The sequence below is a fragment of the Nematolebias whitei genome, chromosome 8 (assembly GCF_014905685.2).
Source record: "Nematolebias whitei isolate Nwh7 chromosome 8, NemWhi1, whole genome shotgun sequence".
In the NCBI taxonomy this organism is placed as follows: domain Eukaryota; kingdom Metazoa; phylum Chordata; class Actinopteri; order Cyprinodontiformes; family Rivulidae; genus Nematolebias; species Nematolebias whitei.
The window spans coordinates 11698806-11719589 of NC_056505.1; the positions used below are offsets into that span (position 1 = coordinate 11698806).

Genomic DNA, 20784 nt, shown 5'->3' on the forward strand with positions numbered 1-20784 from the left:
ACACACACACACACACACACACACACACACACACACACACACACACATCTTCTGAACTGACAAACAGTGCAGGCTTGATGTGGACCACATGTGGGTACACACACCTCTCTACAGTCTGTCGGATGTGTCTCATCCATGCATTCCTTTCCTCTCTGGTGGTGGTGTGAACTTCATACATCTCTGGCCCCACAGAGGATGCAGAGATAAGGAACATTCCTCTCTCCTCATTGGCTACTTCTCGAACAATGAGCTTCTGCAGTGGAATTATTGGAGGCTTCTGGTCCTGATTGAGTGAACCCGCCCCACAGAAACGTTACAGGATAGAAAGCTTTTAGATTGAGTTCCATAGCAGGGTTTGGACTGATGCTTACCACGGATGCAAATATGAAACGCTGGTCTTTCTCTTGCAGGAAAACCAGAACGTCCGTTAGCAAAAGAGCCAAAGTGTCTGCAGACAAGACACATAAGTGAAACTTCTGTCCTCAATCAAAAATGAAATGAGTGAGTGGCCCAATCTCGTTCCCACCTTTCAGACGTCCTGTGGCAGTCTTCCAGTAGACCAGACCTTTGTGCTGCAGGTCTCTGTGCTGGCTGTGCAGCTCCTGTTTGCGGAACACCTTGCCGTTCTTGAGCTTGGCGAAGCTCTTTGTTTCGAGCCTGGCGAGCACTTCCTGCAGCTCCTGAGATCTCTCATATTTACTAACAGTCAGGTCCACTGTTGTAATGATGTAACGGATCTGAGCCAACGCACTTGACAGGTCGGAGTGTTCCTGGCTTCCTTCTGTGGCGGAAAGAGTAGCAACAAAAGTAACAAACGTGTTCATGAAACAAAACAGTGTCTCAGCTAAGCTGCTGTCAAAGTAAATATCTACAGAACTTCATTAAACGCTAACCAATCACCAAGAGTATTAACATACCGTACCACATACTTATTTTACCAAGTATAAAAACAAATAATTTCCTGTAAAGCTACAATATTAAACTAATGTCAACTCAAAAGGAACATAAAAAGTAATTGCTTTACTATTTCTGTAGTTGCTTCTAAAGATGATTTAACAAGATCAAGACTGCTTTTATATGTAAGATGTGTACAATCGTTAGTACAAACAGAATACAATTGTTTGCAAATTTCATAAACACATTTTTTAAATAGAAGATAGTAAATATATGAAATGTTTAAACTAAGAAATTGCACCATTTAATAAATGAAGAGGTAATTTTGAATTCGGTGGTAGCAGAACATCCCAAAATCAGTAGGACTGGACCATGTTTACCACTGAGAAGCATCCCTGCTTCTTTTAGCAACAATCTGGAACTGATCAGACCAGCAGCTGGAGGTTTTACAGGGAATCTTGTCCCATTCCTGTCTGATGGAGGATTCTAGCTGTTCAACACTCCTGGGTTTTCTTCGACAGATTTTTTTGTTTCATGATGCATCAAATGTTTTCAATGGGTCTGAAGTCGGGACTGCAGGCACCGAAAAAGACGTCATTTGGATTGTTTCAAAGCCTGTTTATACTTTTCTGCATCGATGGTACCTTTCCAGATCCATTCCAGAGACACAAGTTCACCCCACGCCATCGGAGAGCCTTGGTATTGAGAATATGGCATCTGTGATTTCCAAAAGAATGTCACATTTTGAGTCTGGGTGGTGTTCATTTAAGACTTTTCTTCACACTGTATAGATTTAACTAGCATTTGTGAATGGCATGAAAGAACTTGTGTTTACAGACAGTGATCCTGAGCCCATTCAGAGATGTCTAAAGCAGAATCAGACCTGTTCTTAATGCAGCGCCGCCTGAGGACTGAAGATTTCAGCCTTGTCCCTTGTGAACAAAGATTTCTCCAGATTCTAGAAATCCTTAATGAAATTGTAAACTGTAGATGAGGTGATAAAGTCTTACCAAATTTCCTTTGAGGAACTTTATTCTGAAATTTTCCCACTATTTTAAGATGTCACTTTATGCAGGCAGGTGAACCTCTGCCCATCTTTACTTCTAAGAGAGTCAGCCTCTTTAACATGCTCTTTTTGTATCCCCAGTCCTCTTTCTGATCTGTTACCAATTAATTAAAGTAAAATAATGTGTTGGCATCATCATTGTATGTTCCCATACAATGGTGAAATTAGTTCTCTGCATTTAACCCATCACACGTGAGGTACACCCAGGTGGAGCAGTGGGCTGCTATGTAAAGGCCCGGGGATCGATTATGGTGTCTTGCTCAGGGACACCACGAAATGCGGGAATGGTGGGGAGTCGAACCCAGGCTTTCTGGTCCCAGGTCGGCCGCCCTGCCTCTACTCCATCTCGGACACCCTTAGTTGTAAAAGGCACATCCAGGTGTTACTTATTCATACTATTTACTTTTACAGCCTTTTATTGCCCTGTTCCAATTTTTCTATGATATGTTGCTGCCATCAAATTCAAAATTACATTATTTCCATTAACTGTTCAGTTTCTTAGTTTACACATTAGATATGTTTATTATTGTGAAATATGACTTTGTTACATTCTGTTTTTATTTACATTTTACATGTCACAACTTGTTTGAAACTGGGGCTGCAGATTTTCTTAAGGCACAGAAGAGCTGAGTTACCCTGAGTGTACTGTATTATCCTCTCCAGCAGTAAAGGATACTTGGTGATGCGCTGCGTGACCAGCAGGATGCATTCTGGCACTTCTCTTCGCTTGACCAGAGAGTTGTTGCTCTGTTGCTGAGACAAAAAAGTATACATCCAAAGGAAAACGTTACTTGTTCAGTCCACATATTTTACTGCATAATTCCAATAAACAATATCTGGGAATGAGACCATACCCTGAAAAAGTTCTGAAACTTTTTGTTTTGCTGTTGTAGCTCTTTGAAGACATTAACAGCCTCGATGTGGTGACTGCAAAATTTGCCGTACATCTGCTTCATCTTCTCTGCATTTTCATCTGAAAACTGAAAGACAAGAACAAAAGCCGAGTACAGTAGTCCCTCGTTTATCACTGGGGATCTGTACCCTGAAGCCCCGCAATGAGTGAAAACTGTGAAGTAGGAATACAGTAGTCCCTCACGACTTTGGTTAATTTATTATGGACTTGCTCTATCGCGGTTGTAAAAAATAAGATTGGACGTGACACACAATTGGCTGATTGATGGATGAGCCGCACGATCGGCATGGAATTTTTATTTAAAATAAATTATTTTAAATTATTTAGCACCAGCTGCACATTTGTGCAACCCAGAGTTGCCGAAAAAGTTTCCTCCAGCACCTCTGTGCAGCCCATACTGCAGGATAAGCTGCTTCCTGCAGCTGACCAGCTGATCAGCTGTTCTCCGCGCAGAATGGAGAAGTGGGCGTGGCCAAGAGTGCTTGCAGGTGGCTGAGAGCAGCAGAGGCAGAGAGCTGAAATCATGACATTCTGTGCTCTTTTAGAATGTTTAGAGTTTAGACACATTGTTTAGAATATTGCAAGAGTGTGGGCCTTTATATACATATATATGTATATATACTCTTGTAATATTCTAAACAATGTTTCTAAACTCTAAATGCTCTAAAAGAGCACAGCATGTCATGATTTCAGCTCTCTGCCTCCGGCTGCACGCTGCCATCTGCCAGCGTTCTTGGCCACGCCCACTTTTCTGTTGCAGAGCAGAGATATGACATGCTGCAGGAGGAAGCTTCTCCTTCAGCTGTGGGCTGCACAAAGGTGCTAAATAATCTAAAATAATTTCTTTTAAATAAAAAAATCCATGCCGATCGTGTGGCTCATCCATCAATCAGCCTGACTGTCATGTCCAATCTTACTTTGAAAAACCACGATACAGTGAGTCCACGAAAAACAGAGCATGAAGTAGCAAGGGACTACTGTACTCATAATAATAATAATAATAATATGTTGTGTGTTGTCATCATTATATGTTCCCATACAATGGCAAAATTGGCTCTCTGCATTTAACACATCTACCCCCAGGTGGAGCAGTGGACAGCTAATGAAAGCGCCTGGGGAGCGATGTGGTGTGCTGCTCAGAGTCACCACAGGATGTGCAATGACTGGGGATTGAACCTGGGACTTTTCGGGTCCCGAGTCATCAGTGTATTACTGAGTGATTAATCCCTCATCACCAACCTGCTGAAGAAGTATATCTCCTATTCGATGTATGTGGTAATTTTGTGAGTTGTCCATTTGGGTCGCAGCCTGCCGGCGTTCCTGCAACGCTCTGAAGAAGTTCCTGTGGTAGACCAGCAGAGGGTCCAAAGATGGGAAGATGCGAGCCACATAGTCCCCATCCAGCAGCAGCTCCTCCAACATGCCTCTCCTGAACACCTCCGACATGACCGTCATGGTTTCAATATGGTGCAGCTCTGTCTGCATCAGCTCTACAGGAAGGGAAATAAAATAGATTGTGGTAAAAATGTATATTTACCAGCTCAAGCGAGATATTTTGTGGGTAACTCTTTCCCACAGTCTGTAATTTACTATGAACAATTAGGTGGAGTGTAATCTGAGGGGTAAGCCTAGCATCCCATGCTCTAATGAGGAGCATTACTTTGGTACTTATAACAAGATGCTGGTCTCTTGTGATTGGCATAAACTCATGTAATTTTTACGAGCGAAGCATGACCGTTTGAGATCATTTTTAAAGAAGCTCCCAGTCACTTGTTGACAAAGTCCTGGGTCAAATTCATTGTCAAACTCTTCCTATTTCTGTTATGGTTTTGTGGTGAGTTATTTTTCAGCTGTTTTTTTGTCCCAGTGTCAAACTTTTTTTTTTTTTTATAATACACTGAATGACTGATTTTATTCTATAAACATTAGGCCTAGCACCTCATCATTACTGTGGGGATGTTTTGGTCTTAATACAAATAAAACGAGAGCTAAAAAAAAAAAAATCTTAGTGGAGGTGATTTCAAGAAGGGATTTAAAAATGTGTTTACCCTTTATTTATGCAGGTAGTCTCATTGAGCCACAAGAACTCATTGTCAAGAGAGACCTGTTTGGGAGCAGATGGTGGGGGTTAAGGGCCTTGCTCAAGGGCCCAGAGTGGGGCAAATGAGGGTGGAGGCAGGTGTGGGTGATAATGTAATAATGTAATGTAATAATGGCAGAACATCAGCAATAAAAGGTAAATTAGGATATCTTAATACAGGTAATTATCATTACATATTTAATAAAAGGTCTAGTGTTCCTTGAAGTATCTTTCATTCCAGAGTTTGGAACTATAGATCATCTCATCTTGAAAAATGTCGCAAAATCTCATGCGATCTGTTTTCACTCTCAGTGTATGTGCGGGATGACTCTCAGCTGCTACCACATTAAATTTAAGATTGATATCTATAAAAGCGATGGAGTTACAACCGTTTTTATTCTGTAACGTTGATTAGCTGTGGCGCCCATCTTGACTAGAGTTAACTCCAAAAGTCAATAGGTTTTACAGTACAGTAATTATTTTCTGAGAGTTCCATTAAATCATATCACTGGTTCAAAAAATATTTTGTTAAAACAACAGACAAATAAACACACACAGACACAAGCGCTTTCAAATTCTGACAGTCTTGCTTGGTTGCACGATGCTACTAAGCCTTTAGCAGAAAGGGTCAGACCAAAGACTTTTAAAACCAAAGATTAAAACCAATCAAAGACTTTTAAAAAGAATTGAAACATGTCAGTCCAATTTACTCATTTAATAGTCTCAAAACGTTCCAGAAAGCACAAAGTGTTGCCCTTCATCAAACCACGGAGCATCTTATCACAGATAAGATTAGTACATCCTTCCTTCAGGCTCAGTCAAGTATCCTCAATAATTCTTGGTGTGTTTGTCCTATCTGATTTGCAATTAGCTTTGGCTCAACCATCAGAAGTGTATAACAAGTGGTTCTTTCAGTTGCTGGGTGAAATAATGGCATAAACAAAGATAAATTCAGACTATTTATATGGCAACATGTCACAGCTAAAGTCCTCTCAGGGCACAACGCAGGAAAAGTAAACAGATCACATTCACATCCTGAAGCATACAGTCCAGGTGGTTTCTGTCCTGTCAAATCCAATATGATTATAATTCAAAGTCTCACCGTAGATCACATTCTGCCGTTTGATGGTGCGCCTGTCGTGTTGTCGGCAGAACTCTGGACTGACTGCGAGACTCCACGACTCGGCCTCGAGCCCCAGCAGGTCAGCTGACAGGTCATTCAGTAGATGAGCGTCAACAGAATCTGTAGGTACAACCAGAGTGAATAAGTTGCCTCTTCTGGATCGCAGTTTAATTGGCTCTAAACCCTGTAGGTCTTTTTCTCCTGACCCTTTGTGCTGCTAGGCAGGTCGATGGACGGGGGAGTTGTTGTCACAGGTGCTCCCTCTTCATACAGTGAGCTGTTAGGACAAGCCATCATGCTGAAGTCACTGTCCGCTCCTGCTGTTTCACTCAACCCTCTGCTGGGAAGCAACGTTAGGACTGAACACGCTTGTTGACAACATGTATGTGAACTACAGTTTCAGTCACATGGACATTTTCAAATTCCAACTCTGGACAGTAGGCCTGTCACGATAACAACTTTAGCTGGGCGAGTAATTGTCTCAGAAATTATTGCGATTAATGATAATATTGTTTAAATTTGACAATAATTAGTAATTATTGTCAAATTTAAAAAGAAATGTTGGTTAATTTGTTTTGAGTGTAGTACCTTTTTTTCGACCACCGGATGGCAGTATAAGATTGTTTGAACAGAAGGATGGATAGTGAGGGAGCGAGCAGCGTGTCTAAGAGAAATGGGAGAGAGGCCCCTTGATGTGACATAGGCTGTCTCTCCTTCCTGTTTTTTGGTTCTCAAAATGGCGGACGATCGGTGTGGTTTGAGCTCTTTAGCATAGCATTTTTCACACAAAGCTTTTAATAAAAAAAAATCAGTAAATACGTTCTCAGCTTCTTTTTGCAGAGAAAAACAACTTTTTACACAAAGGCATGGGTTTCAACCCTGAATATTGGAGCTTCGACAAGACGGAGGTTTTTTTCCTCGAGGTCGGCCTGTTAGCTTAGCTTCTCAGCTTAGCTGCTTTTAACGATCCAAAAACATGATTTTGGACGGTTCAAAGAGTTTTTAAATAAAAGAGAAAGGGAGGGGTTAGTGAAGAGCACAGGGGTTGAGACTTTTTCTCATCCAGCGTCTTCAGTAGAAAGTGAGAGACATAAAGAAACGATAAAGCCGGTAAATGAAAATGAGGTCACTAATTTTAATTTATCAAGCAATTCATTGATTTATTGTTTATTGCGACAGGCCTACTGGACAGCAAAACTGTGCCATTGCTATTAATTCAGTACCTAATCACTAACGTACAGTATTTATTTCTGAATGTATAGAATATTTTAAATGTCATACCTCTGGACACGCTGATTTACATAAATTATTCACATCACTACATCACTGGATGTACATAGATATGTTTAAAGACCATAAATAAATTACAAATAAGTTAATTTGTGGAATATTTAAATGGCTGTACCGGCTATCTATGGAGATAGATTGGCTTTTAGAAAATGAAGTGACTGTTTCTCTTTTCCCTTCTCTGGTCACAGATGAAACTGAAGAGGAGGACGAACATGAAAAGGCTGAAGAGTTTTCTCTCCCAAAGTCTAAAAGGAAAGATCAACAGGAAGAGGAATCAGTCTCTCTGTGGAGGTTTTTCCACTGCACAAACACTTTGCACGCAAATTTAACACCTTTATCACATATAACACTTTACGGTGAAATACAAAACAATATTATCACTTTAAAGTAAAGTTCAAACCCCCATATTCTCACAAAAATACACATTTAATGACAATCCAGGCCTGATCCTCCACTGAGATGGTTAAAAATTAACAGGGAAAAGCGGGGGATGAAAAGCAGTGGTTTACTGAACTACAGGGCGAGGGAGGACAGGTGAAAAACTCAATGAATCAAAAACTAGAGGAGAACACTGTTTACAATGTTAGTGGCTTCGTGGGGGGGCACTCACTCTGTGGGAGGGACATAGTCTTGCTTTTCATCAGCACTGCATTCCTCTCCTGCGGCTTCTGCGAGTCGAACATAACTGTATTAACATCAACGGCTGTAAATCTGTGTGCGTTCACGAAAAGGTGCTGCAGTAGATTTTACAAATCATTCCATCAAGTGTTACTTAAATTAATTGTTAAATCCTCACCGTGCAGTAACTTTTCCTCAGCTTGATCAATTTTCAGCTCTGAAACTGTTAGCTCTTCGTGTGAAACAAAGCTGCCGAGGTTTATTTTAAAGTACGAGTACTTCTGCGTGTGTCACTGGTTTGTTAACAGAATGCTCGGGCAAGCGTACACAGTCTGTTTGCTCAGGCTCACAAGCGCTCACTGTGACAAATTGCTCACTTTGATGCGTAAAATTTACAGTGCAACTGATTGACTGTGAAACAAATGTGCATTTAATGGAGGGGAAAATGCGTTGTGCTCTGTTTGTCTGTTAGTAAAACTATGCAGAGAATACCCAGACAAATACAAATAAACAGCTGAGATATTGTGCGTTTGAGGAAAAAAAAAAGTTCCTTTTTACTTTGGTTTACCTCATAAAGACCTGATGTAACGTGAGTGTGCAGATTTTAGGGGGCCTTGATGGGAAGTTTATTTTGAGCCCTGAAACCATGCACACATACTGTGGTGCACTTTTCAATTCTCTGTTTTGTATAGCATAAACACCACTGTAGCTCGGTCTCTAAGGAAGAATTGGGGAAAAAACATAAAACTAGACACAAATATATTTTAGTCAGTTGCTTTTTTTGTGTAGAATGATCCAATAATCCACATTTGTAAGAGGCTAAAGTAATGTAGATCCTCACCCTCAGTTTCTGATGAGACTCCCCCGTTCAAGAAAAACCTCAAACTCCAGGTCCTTTCACAACATTTCGATTGGATCAAAGTCAAGGATCTGATTTGAACTTTCCAAAACATGAATTTTATCCTTCTATAATCATACTTCGATGGAACATCATGTGAGCTTTTAGTATCTGTTTTCCTACTTGACCCACGTTTCCCCAAGATTTAGTTCTGATAACTGTCATATTTCTTTTAAAATTACTGGTATTATTTGACATTTTGTTTTTCCATCATCACAAATGGGATAAAAATTATATTCGCTTCACTTGGTCTTATTTTTACACTTAAAAAAAAAAAATAACTTGAACCTTATTTAGATGATCTTTAGCAAACTGCAGTCAGACAGCTGAATAATTTTTGGAGAACCACTTGCAGCTCAGAACCAGAACCAAAGTCATATACCGGTACATGTCTGGCTGTAGTCAATTTATTCAAATCAAATCCCTTAAGTCTCAGCTTCTTCCAGTCCCTTATGGAGTCCCCCAAGGCTCTATTATGGGGCCTTTTTGTTTATAATCTCCTTCTTTATAACATTGGTTTCTGTTGTTTAATTAATTTAGTTATTTATTTCTGTATGTTTTGTTTTTACTATTGCAGTGATTTTAAAAAAATAGTTTTTAAACACATTTTATAAGGTAGCCTAGGGTGTTTTGCATTGTGCCTGTAAACAAAATGTGTTATTATTTTTGTAAAAAAAAAAAAAAAAAACATTCAAATGCAACAGAAGTTCACAGTTCAATAAAAACATATGTTCTTTTTAACGAGTAGTGATTTTCAAAATACTTTGAAATATTTTTTCTAGGTAACATGACATCAAATGAGATGGTACCTTTCCACAGGCTGCAATGGACTCTCTGCAGTTTTTATGGACGTTCAGGAAGCAGTCTGTAGACGAGGACAGAAGTAATTCCTGTTAATTTCATGTTATCTGATAATAAACAGATTTATTAAAACATGTCTGGCATTTTTTTTTTAATTAATTGACTTTTTATCTTTTGTCAAAATAAAACAATGATATTTAAACAATCTCGAGCCATTTCAAGCTGCCACAGGACATAAAAACAACACCAGTCCTGACAGTTTAATGCTTACTGGAGCACTGCAACAGCTCCTTCCCAAAAACAGACTTCTCACAGGCCACACAGGGAGAAGAACCAGATGGAGACACGGGAACAAACTGGTGCCCATTAGCTGCTCCTGACTTTCCCTCTTTCACCTCCTTCCCTTTAACCTGAAAGAAAAAGTCACACAAACTTTCAAATTTCCTGCCATTTACTATTAAAACTACAATATTATGTAAACCACCAAAGATATGGCACTTTAGATAAAGGAACCTAGGAGTCTTTTTTTTCTGTTTTCATTGTTAGGGTCCGTGGGGGACAGCGGCTGCTGTAGTGCCTTAACCTCAGGGGGCATTAGGAGGATCTCTTTCTGTATGTGCACAATAGAGCCATATTTATTTTCTTCTCAAACTTTGCTAGGAAGTGGAAGAGTGTGTGTTTATTTTGTTGCTGTTCTAGTACAAAGAAGCAGGCCTTTGAGCACATATAAACATATGTTCCTAGGATTATAAGTTTTCTACAGAATGTGCTTTGGGTTTTTAGCCTCTTTAGGGAGGGGGTCTAACATGTTACATAAGAAACTCTTTTCACTGTGTCCTGTTGCTTAGTCCTAAAGAGAGGAAATGTTCCTGCTTTGCCAAATAAAGACACAACACCAGACAATAGCACCTCCAGCAGAGGAATTCTGACCTGTCCTTTCTGAGAGCTGGTAAAACTTTTACTTTAGTCGTCTTTTCAGCACTGACTTTTTTTTTTTTTTTTTTTACTAGAAAGGTCAACTACAGTGTATCCCTGTCACATTTGAGACACATGTTGGAGAAAATCTTAGCCAGCGAGGGTTTTGTTTTCACTGAAACAAAGTCTGCGGTGCTGGCTTACCTTGGTTTTGCTGCGGGTGCTGGACATCCTACTCTTCAGGAAGCTGAAGGTCCGGCTCACTTTGTACTTCTCCGACTCAACCTTAGATGGGATAATATATCTATCCCACTCCTCATCTTCAATCCTGGATCATGTTGTAGAAAATAAGTCACTTTCACATCACGCTGGCCAGAAATCAGCATTTAAATGCAACGTTTAATGCTCTTTCTACAAAACGAGTTGTTGTTTTAGTGTTTTATTAGACTGGAAAGAGTTGACTAATCAGGAACAGTAGTGTCATGCTGGAATGAAGGAATGTTCAGACTTCCAGGACCCCTGCTCTACAGATTATTACTCTTAATAACATGCTTGGCATGCTGGGACCCACTATAGACTCTAGTTGCTATTAATAGTACAACCTTGGCAAAACGTAATTCATATCTCGTCATCTATTTACAGCAGCTGAAGTCAGTTACAATAGGATTCTAGGTTAAAGAAAACACTGACAGAAAGGAAGAAGAGAGACATGCACCATTCTCACCTATCTATATTTATATCTTACAGGAAAATGTTTTTGTAAGCAGCTACGGCACATTCCTGCATCACCCAATACAAATGCAAAGAATGCACGTGGTTAAAGGACGAGCTGGAGGACGGTTTCACTACAAATTTAGAACGAGTTAAGCCACACGTGCACGTCTGTGAGGCCCTCTTTTTTGGATGAAGACATACTCTTTGAGGAACTCTGTGAGGGTGAGGTGTTGGAGTGACGCGGTGCTCTCCTCCTCTGCTGACTGGGCCCGCTTACGGAAACCCAGAACCCTGCATGGATATAAAACACCTCAGACAGGTCGATGTGTCCCTGCTTTTCAAAAAGAAAAGAAAAATCTAGTGACAGGTACAAATAAAACTTATAAACTACTTCTAGGATTAATTACTTGGGTCAGTGTTTGTCTAACCTTTGCCCCGACACCAAGTACTTTAGCAAATGCTTGCGGCATATTGATGTCTTGTTAATACTAAATATTTATTCTGAGAACAAAATGGTTGGTGAGTGTTGTGAATATTGTATGTATGTGATTATTTGTAGTGCAATAATACAAGGAGCTAACATTATGATTGAATTGCCTACAGTGTGTCCTCTGTTAGCAGAGCATGGTTATTAGCAAGTAAAACATATTAGCACATGATGGCTTTATGAGGCAGTTGGATGAAACTGACTGTAAATGAGCATGAACAAAGGCAAATGAGCTATTTGTGTTACGTGGGAAATGTTAATTCAGAACAAGTGTTTAGATCGACACTAAAAAACACTCAAATTCAGGAAAATTCAGGATCATTGATGTGGTCTAGAAAAGAGCAAGACATTTCTAAATTCGGACAAGAAAGCCCAAAGTTTTTTTCTGTTTACTTTTTTTTTTTTTTGAGGTCGCAATTAGAGAAAACCCTTGCCCCTGCCTCGCAACAGGAAGCATGTCATATCCTGCATGCTAAGACCCTGGCCAGTTTAAAACCAGAGAGGCGCAAACATACATCCCCCCACACATGTATACACACATGCAGGCTCCATCTGAGCCAATCTCTTTCCGACGCTCAACACTGATGCCTAAAAAGGGAGGAACAACTGAGCGAGGCCAGCTCAGTAGAGCTCATGACATGACACGCTGCTTTTACCTTTTCTCTCTGGGTGTTTCCGTCAGACTGAACGCTCTCTGCTCTGTAGGGTAGAATAAATGTGAAAAGCAAATTAGTTAGCCATAAATACAGGTTGATTTATTTCACCATATGGTTAAAGAGTCATAACATCAGCTGACAGAATTAGGAAGCACTGACCCTGCTTAGATTAAAATGCGGTGACAAAAACATGGATTATATAAAAGGTCGAGATCCCGCAAACCTTAACGGAGAAATAACAAACACAACTTTTCCTCGAAACAAAACAGATGACAGAGAAGAAAGAAAAAAGCAGGAAACCAAAACGTGACCAAAAAGAAGCAGAACAAACCCCTCAAATCAGAAGCAATTGTTACTTCAAATGATCCACAGGAGCTGAACATTCTTCTAAATCCCCAGCTCGTAACATGTCGATCCTTTTATGGTGTTTTATAAATTACTTTTGGGAAAACTATTATTTTAATATTCAGGGGAAAGAATAATCAAGTTCGGGAAAAGGTCTGCTTTTGATTACTGGACAAGTAAAAATATGTTGGGGGTTTTGTGAGACAGTGGTCTTGTCCCGACCACGAAGAATGAAATCCCACCACCGATACAGAGCCGCACGATTAAGGCAACAACGAGAAACAATTTGCAAAATTTACTTTGTAGCAAACAATGGGCATGGAAATTATTTGTATCACCAAGTTTAATTTTAAACCCTGATGTTGCTGCTGATCTGTTTCAATGATGATGTGTTCATGCGTGCTCATCTGCTCACACAGACTCATGCTCATGTTTGTGCTGATGTTCGACGTAATGTTTTTATGTTATCAGTGCTTAGTGTATATTTAGTTGATGTTTTTCTTAGTTCATATCTTAGATGTTATTACTGTTTTTCTTTTACATTTTATTGTTTGATGTAACTGGGACCCTGTGTACATAATTTCGTTCCACCACATGTACCACATGAGGTGCGAATGACAAAGAAACTCTGACTGACTCTGAACATATATGTTTATTATAGTGAGTTACCTTTTAATCATGCAGCTCTGGATTTTTACACGCCTGTCCCAGGAAAAGAGCCAAAAGTCCCACTGAAATCTTTTCACCAGACAATCAACCTGCAGCCTCTGAGCTGCTTCGATGCTGTTCTTGTACTTACTAACTTGGTTGAGACGCGACAGGGACTTAGAGAGAGATAACGCCTGAAGTAGAAACCGACCACTGCTGCTGAAATGGCCATCTACACAGAATAAAGCATGGCCTTAATGATGCACACTTGTGTTCACCCCACCTCAGTGACTCAGGACGCTTGTTCAGTCTTTCCTTGTTAGACTTGTGGCACATTTGTCGGCTCATAAGAACAGAGACGTCAACAGGACAAAGAGGTTAAACCCACCTTCTTCCAGGTCGGTGATAGCTGCGTCTCGGTTTAACAGCGGCCGTGATGGCTTTGCTTTGGGGGAGGAGTAGGAGTAGGAGCGCAGACGGACCTCGGCATCTTCTGAATTCTGGGTTTAAAATAAACAAACACATCAAAAGTTCACAACTCAGACTGGGAAGAGAGATACTTGGAGAAGAGCAAACGCTGCAGGGCAAACAGACCTATCTCTGACCTTTTGTCTACGTTATTCAGCTGTCGACAACGTGGGCCTATCCAGTAATGACTGTCTGCTGTGTGTCTGATGTAAAACTTGTAATGGAGGATATGTTTTGTGGAAGGATAAATGGAGTCCACAATCATTTTATTACAGAAATATTGAGAGTACTGAAATAATCTCCTTTCATACAGTAAAACCTTGATTTACTTTGGTTTGGAATCAATATTACTCAATCAGAAAAGATTTCTTAAAACGTTTACGCCAAGACTGATTTTCATCTTCTTACACTGAAACGACGTGTACCTGGTTTAACGTGGACGTGCTGTCAGAGTGTGAGCAGTTAAAATCAGGCGAAGTGTCAAAGGAGTCTCTCTCTTCTCCTGAGCTGGACCACAGAATGGACCTCTGCTTTACGGCCGTACAGGGATGCGAGCGTCCCAGTATGTCCTCCTCTTCGCTGTCACACTCCAGACTGGGGCTATTCACACACAGAAATACACAAACACGCACATAAGCCTGAGTTAACTCACACGGGGTTAAAAGTCAGAGAGAACGGATGTGTTTTTAAAAGAGATTTAAAAACGGAGTGAAAAGGCCTGTCTAATGTTGGGGGGCAGATTGTTCCAAAGTTTAGGAGTCATTGAAAACAACTGATCTCCTCTGAGCTTCAACCTGGTTTTCGAAACAACCAAAAGCAGCTGATCAGATGATTTCAATGCCCACGAAGGAACATAAGGTTGAAGTAAGTGGGAGAGATATGAGGCTGAAAGGCCATTTAGGCATTTATAAGTCAAGAAGAGAATTTTAAAACCTATTCTGTGACCCACAGGGATCCAGTGAAGGGAGGACAATACATTGAATTTAATCAAACCTACAAATTCCTGTTCAGAGTCGAGCTGCAGCATTCTGGACAAGATGGAGACGTGAAAGGGAGATGACTCCAGCGTAAAGTGCATTACAGTAATCAAGTCGAGTTGTAAAGAAGGCATGAACTATGTCTGGTCAGCACTGACAAATCATTTAAACATTGCATTCATTAAATATAACCACCAGCCTAACAAGAAAATTTGGAAAATTAGAAAATATGGAATTTTAAAACAAAAAAATGTAGCTTCTCATTTTGATTTTGACAGGAATGCGCTTCAGAAGCATTTAGAAAGTGGAAAGAGATGCTGTCATCAAGGTAAGGGAAGGCCATGCTTATTTCAGCAAAACAATGCCAAACCCCACTCTGCTGCATGTGAACCCAGACTGGTACCCACTGAAAATACTTCTAGTTATAAAATGGACAAAAACTGAGGCCCTGAAACACGTTGGTGAAATTATTCAGCAAATCTGAAGGAAAAACTTATTTCTGTCAGCGCCACTGACGTTTTCATAGTTTACTATCACAGAACTGGTCTGAGAAGTGGCTTTAAGAATCTGTTGGACTCCTGGCAGGGACCAATGCAGACATGTTCCTGTTTTTAGTTTTTCGCCTTACGATCTAGCTATTTTTTGCTATTTTTGCCATCTTATTTTAATTTGTTTTAAAAAAAATCTGTATGCCTCTTTTATGATTGTCTATTGATGTTGCTGTTGTCATCTTTCTTTGCTGAAATCAGGTCTCGCTTGTAAATGAGTCCTCGAGGCTCAACGGGATTGACCTGTCTAAATAAAGGTTGAATGAAAAAAAGAAGATGTGAAGCATCACAGTAGCTAAAACTTTTCAAATGTCGCATCTAACGTTGCACAACAAAACACGCAGTTGCATTAGTAGTTTTTAACATAATTTACCCTTCGTTAGTGTCTAAAGATGCAGCAGAAACAGGGTCTTACCTCAGACTACGGTTTGCCTCGCTCAAGCTGCATCCTCCATGTTTCAAAGCTGGAGAGAGTGGAGGGCCCGTGGGTGAACGGCGCCTCTGTGCTCCCTCGAACAAATGGACGGCGGAAGCCAAGGAAGAGGAAGGAAAAGATGTAGAAGGGGGAGAGATGCGAGGGTTTGCCTCCTTGTGATTGTCCAGCCCGGGGCCCTGACTTCCCCTCGGCCCGTGATGGGGTGATGAGTGGGAACGGTTCTGAGAGTTCTCCGAGTCAAAGGGAGTTGAAGAAAAAGAATCCCAGCAGGACATACCAACAGGAGATGCAGAGCTGACCTCCTCCTCTTCTCCTAGAGAGCGATACTTAACGTCAGAGCCATCCACCTGGAGCAAAAACGTGAGAAAGACATGAAATGTTTATGCTTATGAAACGTTTCACACTTTATAATCTAAGCAGAGTATTTGAATTATAATAATGTTATACATTGCATATTTGTAACTTAATGACAGAATTAAAATGTCAGCCTGTCTCACCTGGTTGACCAGCATGGCGTTGGCGTACACTTGGTCTTTGCCGTGGATCATCGCCGACAATCTGACAGCTGCAGCCAGGGTCGGCGACGAGGCCTGGCTCTCCCTGATGGACTGACTTTTCTCTGCACACAGAGCCACACAGAGGGGATTTTTCAATATTACATTTGGTTTCCACAGCAACACCAAATAACTTCTCACAAACACGGGAAGTGACATAGACATCCTGGGCAGTTGCATGTCATTGTTCAGTACCAAGGCTCTCTCCATGACTGTGTGTGTGTGTCTGAACAGCTTATTCCATCCATGGGAAGGGCTGTGCACAGAGTTGGACTAGACATCTGCAGACATATTTCTTCACCACTCTTCTTCTTAATAGAGCCACTGAGTGAGCATCCAGCAGCACCGAGAGGAACTCTTCAAACACAGTGGAGTCACTGTGAGCAGTCTGGTTTTCCTCTTCAACAAGAAAAAAAAAGCTTTCCTGCACCAAAAACACGCACATACACATGTTGCTCTGTACAAAACACACCTTCTTCCCAACACAATTTTCTGGGAGTATTTTAGTCTAGAAATAGCACATGCACATAAACAGTGGGGGTGCATGTTGGCAGTGGCAGCATGCACAACAATAAGCCTTCGAAAAGACATTTACGGTACTCAGACTTTTATTGTTTGAGCTTATCTCAACAAAAACAGACAGCTAAAGTTCCCTAAATGTTAAGTCAACACAGAAATGTGAGCATGTGTATTTCAAACACACTCGGGCAAACTTCAACTCCTGATTTTTATCGTGCGAATGATCAAAAGGTCCAAGCGCTCTCGTCTTTCAGTTTTCAGGAAAAAAAAAAAAAAAAAAAGGGGTTTCTGTGAAACTCCATGGTCATTGTGATGAGCGTTTTCAGGTTTTGTTGATCTGCAGGAGACTCCACTGTAACGTTGCTGTTAAAGGTTTCATTTCAGCACCACGAGCGGCCGTGAGCTACAACTTAGTTAGCTGGACTCAGGCTTTCTCACATAGTTTCTTTCAGCAGCAAGTAAACGTTGCTTAAACCATTATGATGAACATTTTAAAGTGGGGTTCTATGGAAAGAGTAAAATAATGAATGTCTTAGCTGTTGTACATAGTTCTTTCATTTTGTTGATCAGGGTAAAACAATCATATTTGTCTTGAAAAAGGTGAAACTTTCAGGCTAAGCTAGGTCCAGGTCTCAAAATGAGACGGTGCCAGGTCTGAAGGTGTTAAATGCCAAAAGGAACAAAGAAATCTTAATTACTTAGAAAACCAGTCACCAAATCACTTGTGCTTAGTGTTTTATGTGATGCAAAAGAAACAAAACAAAACCTTTTTTTTTTTTTTTTTTTTTGTATTCTCCTTTGTTTTGTTTGGTCTTTTTTTAATATATGAATGTGATGTAATTTCCTTTTTAAAAGGCCTGAGAGCTCAGTCACTGGTGAAGTGTTGTTTGGAGAGTCTGTTCGTTAGTGACAAACAGTAAAAGAGTTTATGCTACAGCAGACAATGAAAGAAGACAAGAGTGGTTGCATTGTATTGTATTGGTCCATTTATTTCACCATGTAAAAAAAAAACATGGATTTTTTTCCCCACAAGCTCCATTTATTTATTTATTAACCTTTATTTAACCAGGTAAATCCCACTGAGATCACAGATCTCTTTTGCAAGGGAGGCCTGGGCCTGAAGGCAGCTTAACATGCATGTTTTTGGTCTGCATAGAGTTTCTTTGAATTTATTTTACATTTATTTATTTATCTATTTATTGCAGTTGTAGGCCCAGTGCTCTGGAGCGCTCTACCTTTCCATCTTCGTTCTGTGGACACAGTGGGCCTTTTTCAAGAAACAGACTTGTGTTTTTAGATTGGCAATGTGGCAGCTTTTCATTTCCTTATCTGTTCTTAATGGCTTCTTACTGATTTAAGTTCTTACCTCATCGTTTTATTTCTTTGAAGCAGAGCGCCTTGTGATTTTGATCTTGAAAGGCGCTAAATAAATGAAAAATACTTTTTTAAACTTAAATCAAGAAGCCTTGCTTGCAACTAAGAAAATTCTCTTTACCTGAATCTTTAAAACAAACACTTACTTCTACAAAGACCCAGCTGAACATCTAAAACCTTGGTCTTCATTAAACAAAACAAAACAAAAAAAAAAATCTAAAATGTTCTCTCATGACCTCTCAGTAAGTTTTGTAGCATATTTGGTTGCAATTCTTCATCATCTTGTTTTGTCTGCTGCACTGATTTTTTTTTTTTGGTGTGATTGAGCAAAGTTCAGCTAAATAAACAAATAAATAAGTAAATGAAATGTTAGGTGAACTTACAGTATGTTATTCAGATTGAAGATGACTCACTGTGTTACCAGAAGTGCAATACAAGCTTTCAAATAATTTGTAACTCTTTTAAAAAAATGTAAAAATTACTGTAGAAATAAATTGCCAGACCAAAATATCAGAAACTGTAAACCATTTTGAGGATATGAGAGTAGATGTTCTGCTAACATACATAACACAAAAATAAAAAAAGGAGATGACATTGGGTTAAAGTGTCAGAATATGTTGCATTTCCAAGAGAGTTTATTCTCAAACGAAGTCGTGGGTTTTTATGTGTGCACCTCATTGCTTCTATTGGGATTTTGCATTCTGCTGAACATTAACCAAAAAGTCTGATGACATTAGCAGAGGTTGCCACATCAGCTCAGGTATAATGCTCCTAACAACTGTTTAAGTTACAATGGTTAAATCACAGCTCAAAGTGTGCCAGCGAGGTCAAACATGTCCGTCGCTGCTTTCAACACAACTCCTCAAGCACGATATGAAACAAAACCGTCTTCTCTGAAAACAAATCTATAGTTTATCCATCACGTACAGTAATAGCTGCCAGCCCGACCGAGCAGAAGAAGAAATGTCCAGAAAATAAATCAACCCAACAATTGGCTGTTCTTCCTGTGGGCGGCAAGTCACATAAATCTGAGAGGCAGCGGGGAGCCATGCAGACAGTGATGAGGACACCAGATGATTCCTGTCACATCCACATTAAATCTAAATGAATTAACTCCGGTTGAACTTGAAGAGTGTATACAGAGATTACTCCACATCATTTGTCATTCTCCTAAGTCCTGAAGTGTCTCTCAAACGTTGCCTGGGTGAGCGTTACTGTGAGATCTGTGTTCAGCATCAGTTAACTGGTGAAATAACAACAAAGCCGGCAGCTCGTACTCCTAACAAGTTAGAGGAGATGTTGTTGTAAAACCAAATAAGGATTAATTATCACCCGCCACTGAAAGGTGAAGGCGTATGATAATGTTTTTGCTCATGTCTATGTGTGGATTTGCGTGCCTGTCTGTTAGCACAATATTTCATGAACCACTAGACCGATTTTAATTCAACTTTCTGGATGTACCAATGCAGCTGATTAACTTTTGGAGTCCACAAAATTCTGCACAGCTTCCTAAAGTTATATGGCCGAGGCAAACGTAAAAACGACTATAACTCAGCCAATTTTACAGATATTAAGATAAGATAAGACCGAACTTTATTGATCCCGCAGAAAATTATTGAAATATTGAGCAGTAAATTGGTGTGGTTGTAGCTGAGAGTCATTCACAACACATACTCTGAGTGTGACATAAGTAAGAACTGGCTGTGATTATCGTACCCACCACTGCACCCTGTATTCACGGGTTAACTGGATATCATTAACTTCACACAGACTCTCTCACTGGTACATTTTCATCTTTAAATCACTTCTTGGTCTGCTGCCTTCTTACATCTCCTCCTACATGTCTCTGCGTGAGTGCAGCTACAGCGTGCGCTCTCAGGACATTATTACCTGCAGTGTTCCCTCAGTGCAGACTGAACTAGGCAAAAGGACCTTCTCCTACTCCGCTCCTGTTTCCTGGAATATCTTACAAAAAGATTTGAAGCTCTCAACCTTGACCTCTCTGGCTTTAAGAATCTGTTGGACTCCTGGCAGGGACCAATGCAGACATGTTCCTGTTTTTAGTTTTCTACATTCGCCTTATAATCTAGCTGTTTTGTTACTCTTTTTCCCATCTTATTTGTAAGAAAAAAATCTGTATGCCTTTTTATAACTGTCTATTGTTGTTGCTGTTGTCCATTGTTGTCATCATTCTTTGTTGAAATCAGGTCTCTCTTGTAAATGAGTCCTCGAGGCTCAATGGGATTTACCTGTCTAAATAAAGGTTGAATGAATGAATGACATCTTGCAATATCACATAAGATTGTGCATGATGTTACTTTCAAGGTTTGATTAAAAAAAATTTAAAAAACGCTACAACTCCATCATCATGGACGGCTGTGGTTGAGTGGTTAGAGCAGTCATCCTCCAATGCAAAAGTTGGGGGTTCAAATCCACCAGCCATATATGCTGAAGTGTCCC

The 20784-nt window shown here is 40.1% G+C and overlaps 2 protein-coding genes across 2 annotated transcripts in view; both read right to left on the bottom strand.

The window, feature by feature from the left end:
• tmem8b (transmembrane protein 8B) overlaps nt 1–20784 on the bottom strand; it is a 1109927-nt gene that overhangs the window by 947050 nt on the left and 142093 nt on the right. The gene's annotated exons all lie outside the window — the stretch shown is intronic.
• LOC119413847 (rho guanine nucleotide exchange factor 28) overlaps nt 1–20784 on the bottom strand; it is a 47813-nt gene that overhangs the window by 3513 nt on the left and 23516 nt on the right. Inside the window, exons 10-29 of the mRNA XM_037680913.1 lie at nt 16375–16496; nt 15857–16224; nt 14342–14516; nt 13837–13948; nt 13600–13680; nt 12456–12498; nt 11514–11603; nt 10803–10926; nt 9955–10093; nt 9692–9747; nt 7977–8034; nt 7482–7611; nt 6283–6413; nt 6056–6196; nt 4113–4363; nt 2815–2940; nt 2596–2713; nt 527–781; nt 372–448; nt 105–283 (exon numbers count right to left, since the gene is read on the bottom strand). Coding sequence (XP_037536841.1) covers nt 105–283; nt 372–448; nt 527–781; nt 2596–2713; nt 2815–2940; nt 4113–4363; nt 6056–6196; nt 6283–6413; nt 7482–7611; nt 7977–8034; nt 9692–9747; nt 9955–10093; nt 10803–10926; nt 11514–11603; nt 12456–12498; nt 13600–13680; nt 13837–13948; nt 14342–14516; nt 15857–16224; nt 16375–16496 — 2776 coding nt within the window. The remainder of the gene's footprint in view (nt 1–104; nt 284–371; nt 449–526; nt 782–2595; nt 2714–2814; nt 2941–4112; nt 4364–6055; nt 6197–6282; nt 6414–7481; nt 7612–7976; nt 8035–9691; nt 9748–9954; nt 10094–10802; nt 10927–11513; nt 11604–12455; nt 12499–13599; nt 13681–13836; nt 13949–14341; nt 14517–15856; nt 16225–16374; nt 16497–20784) is intronic.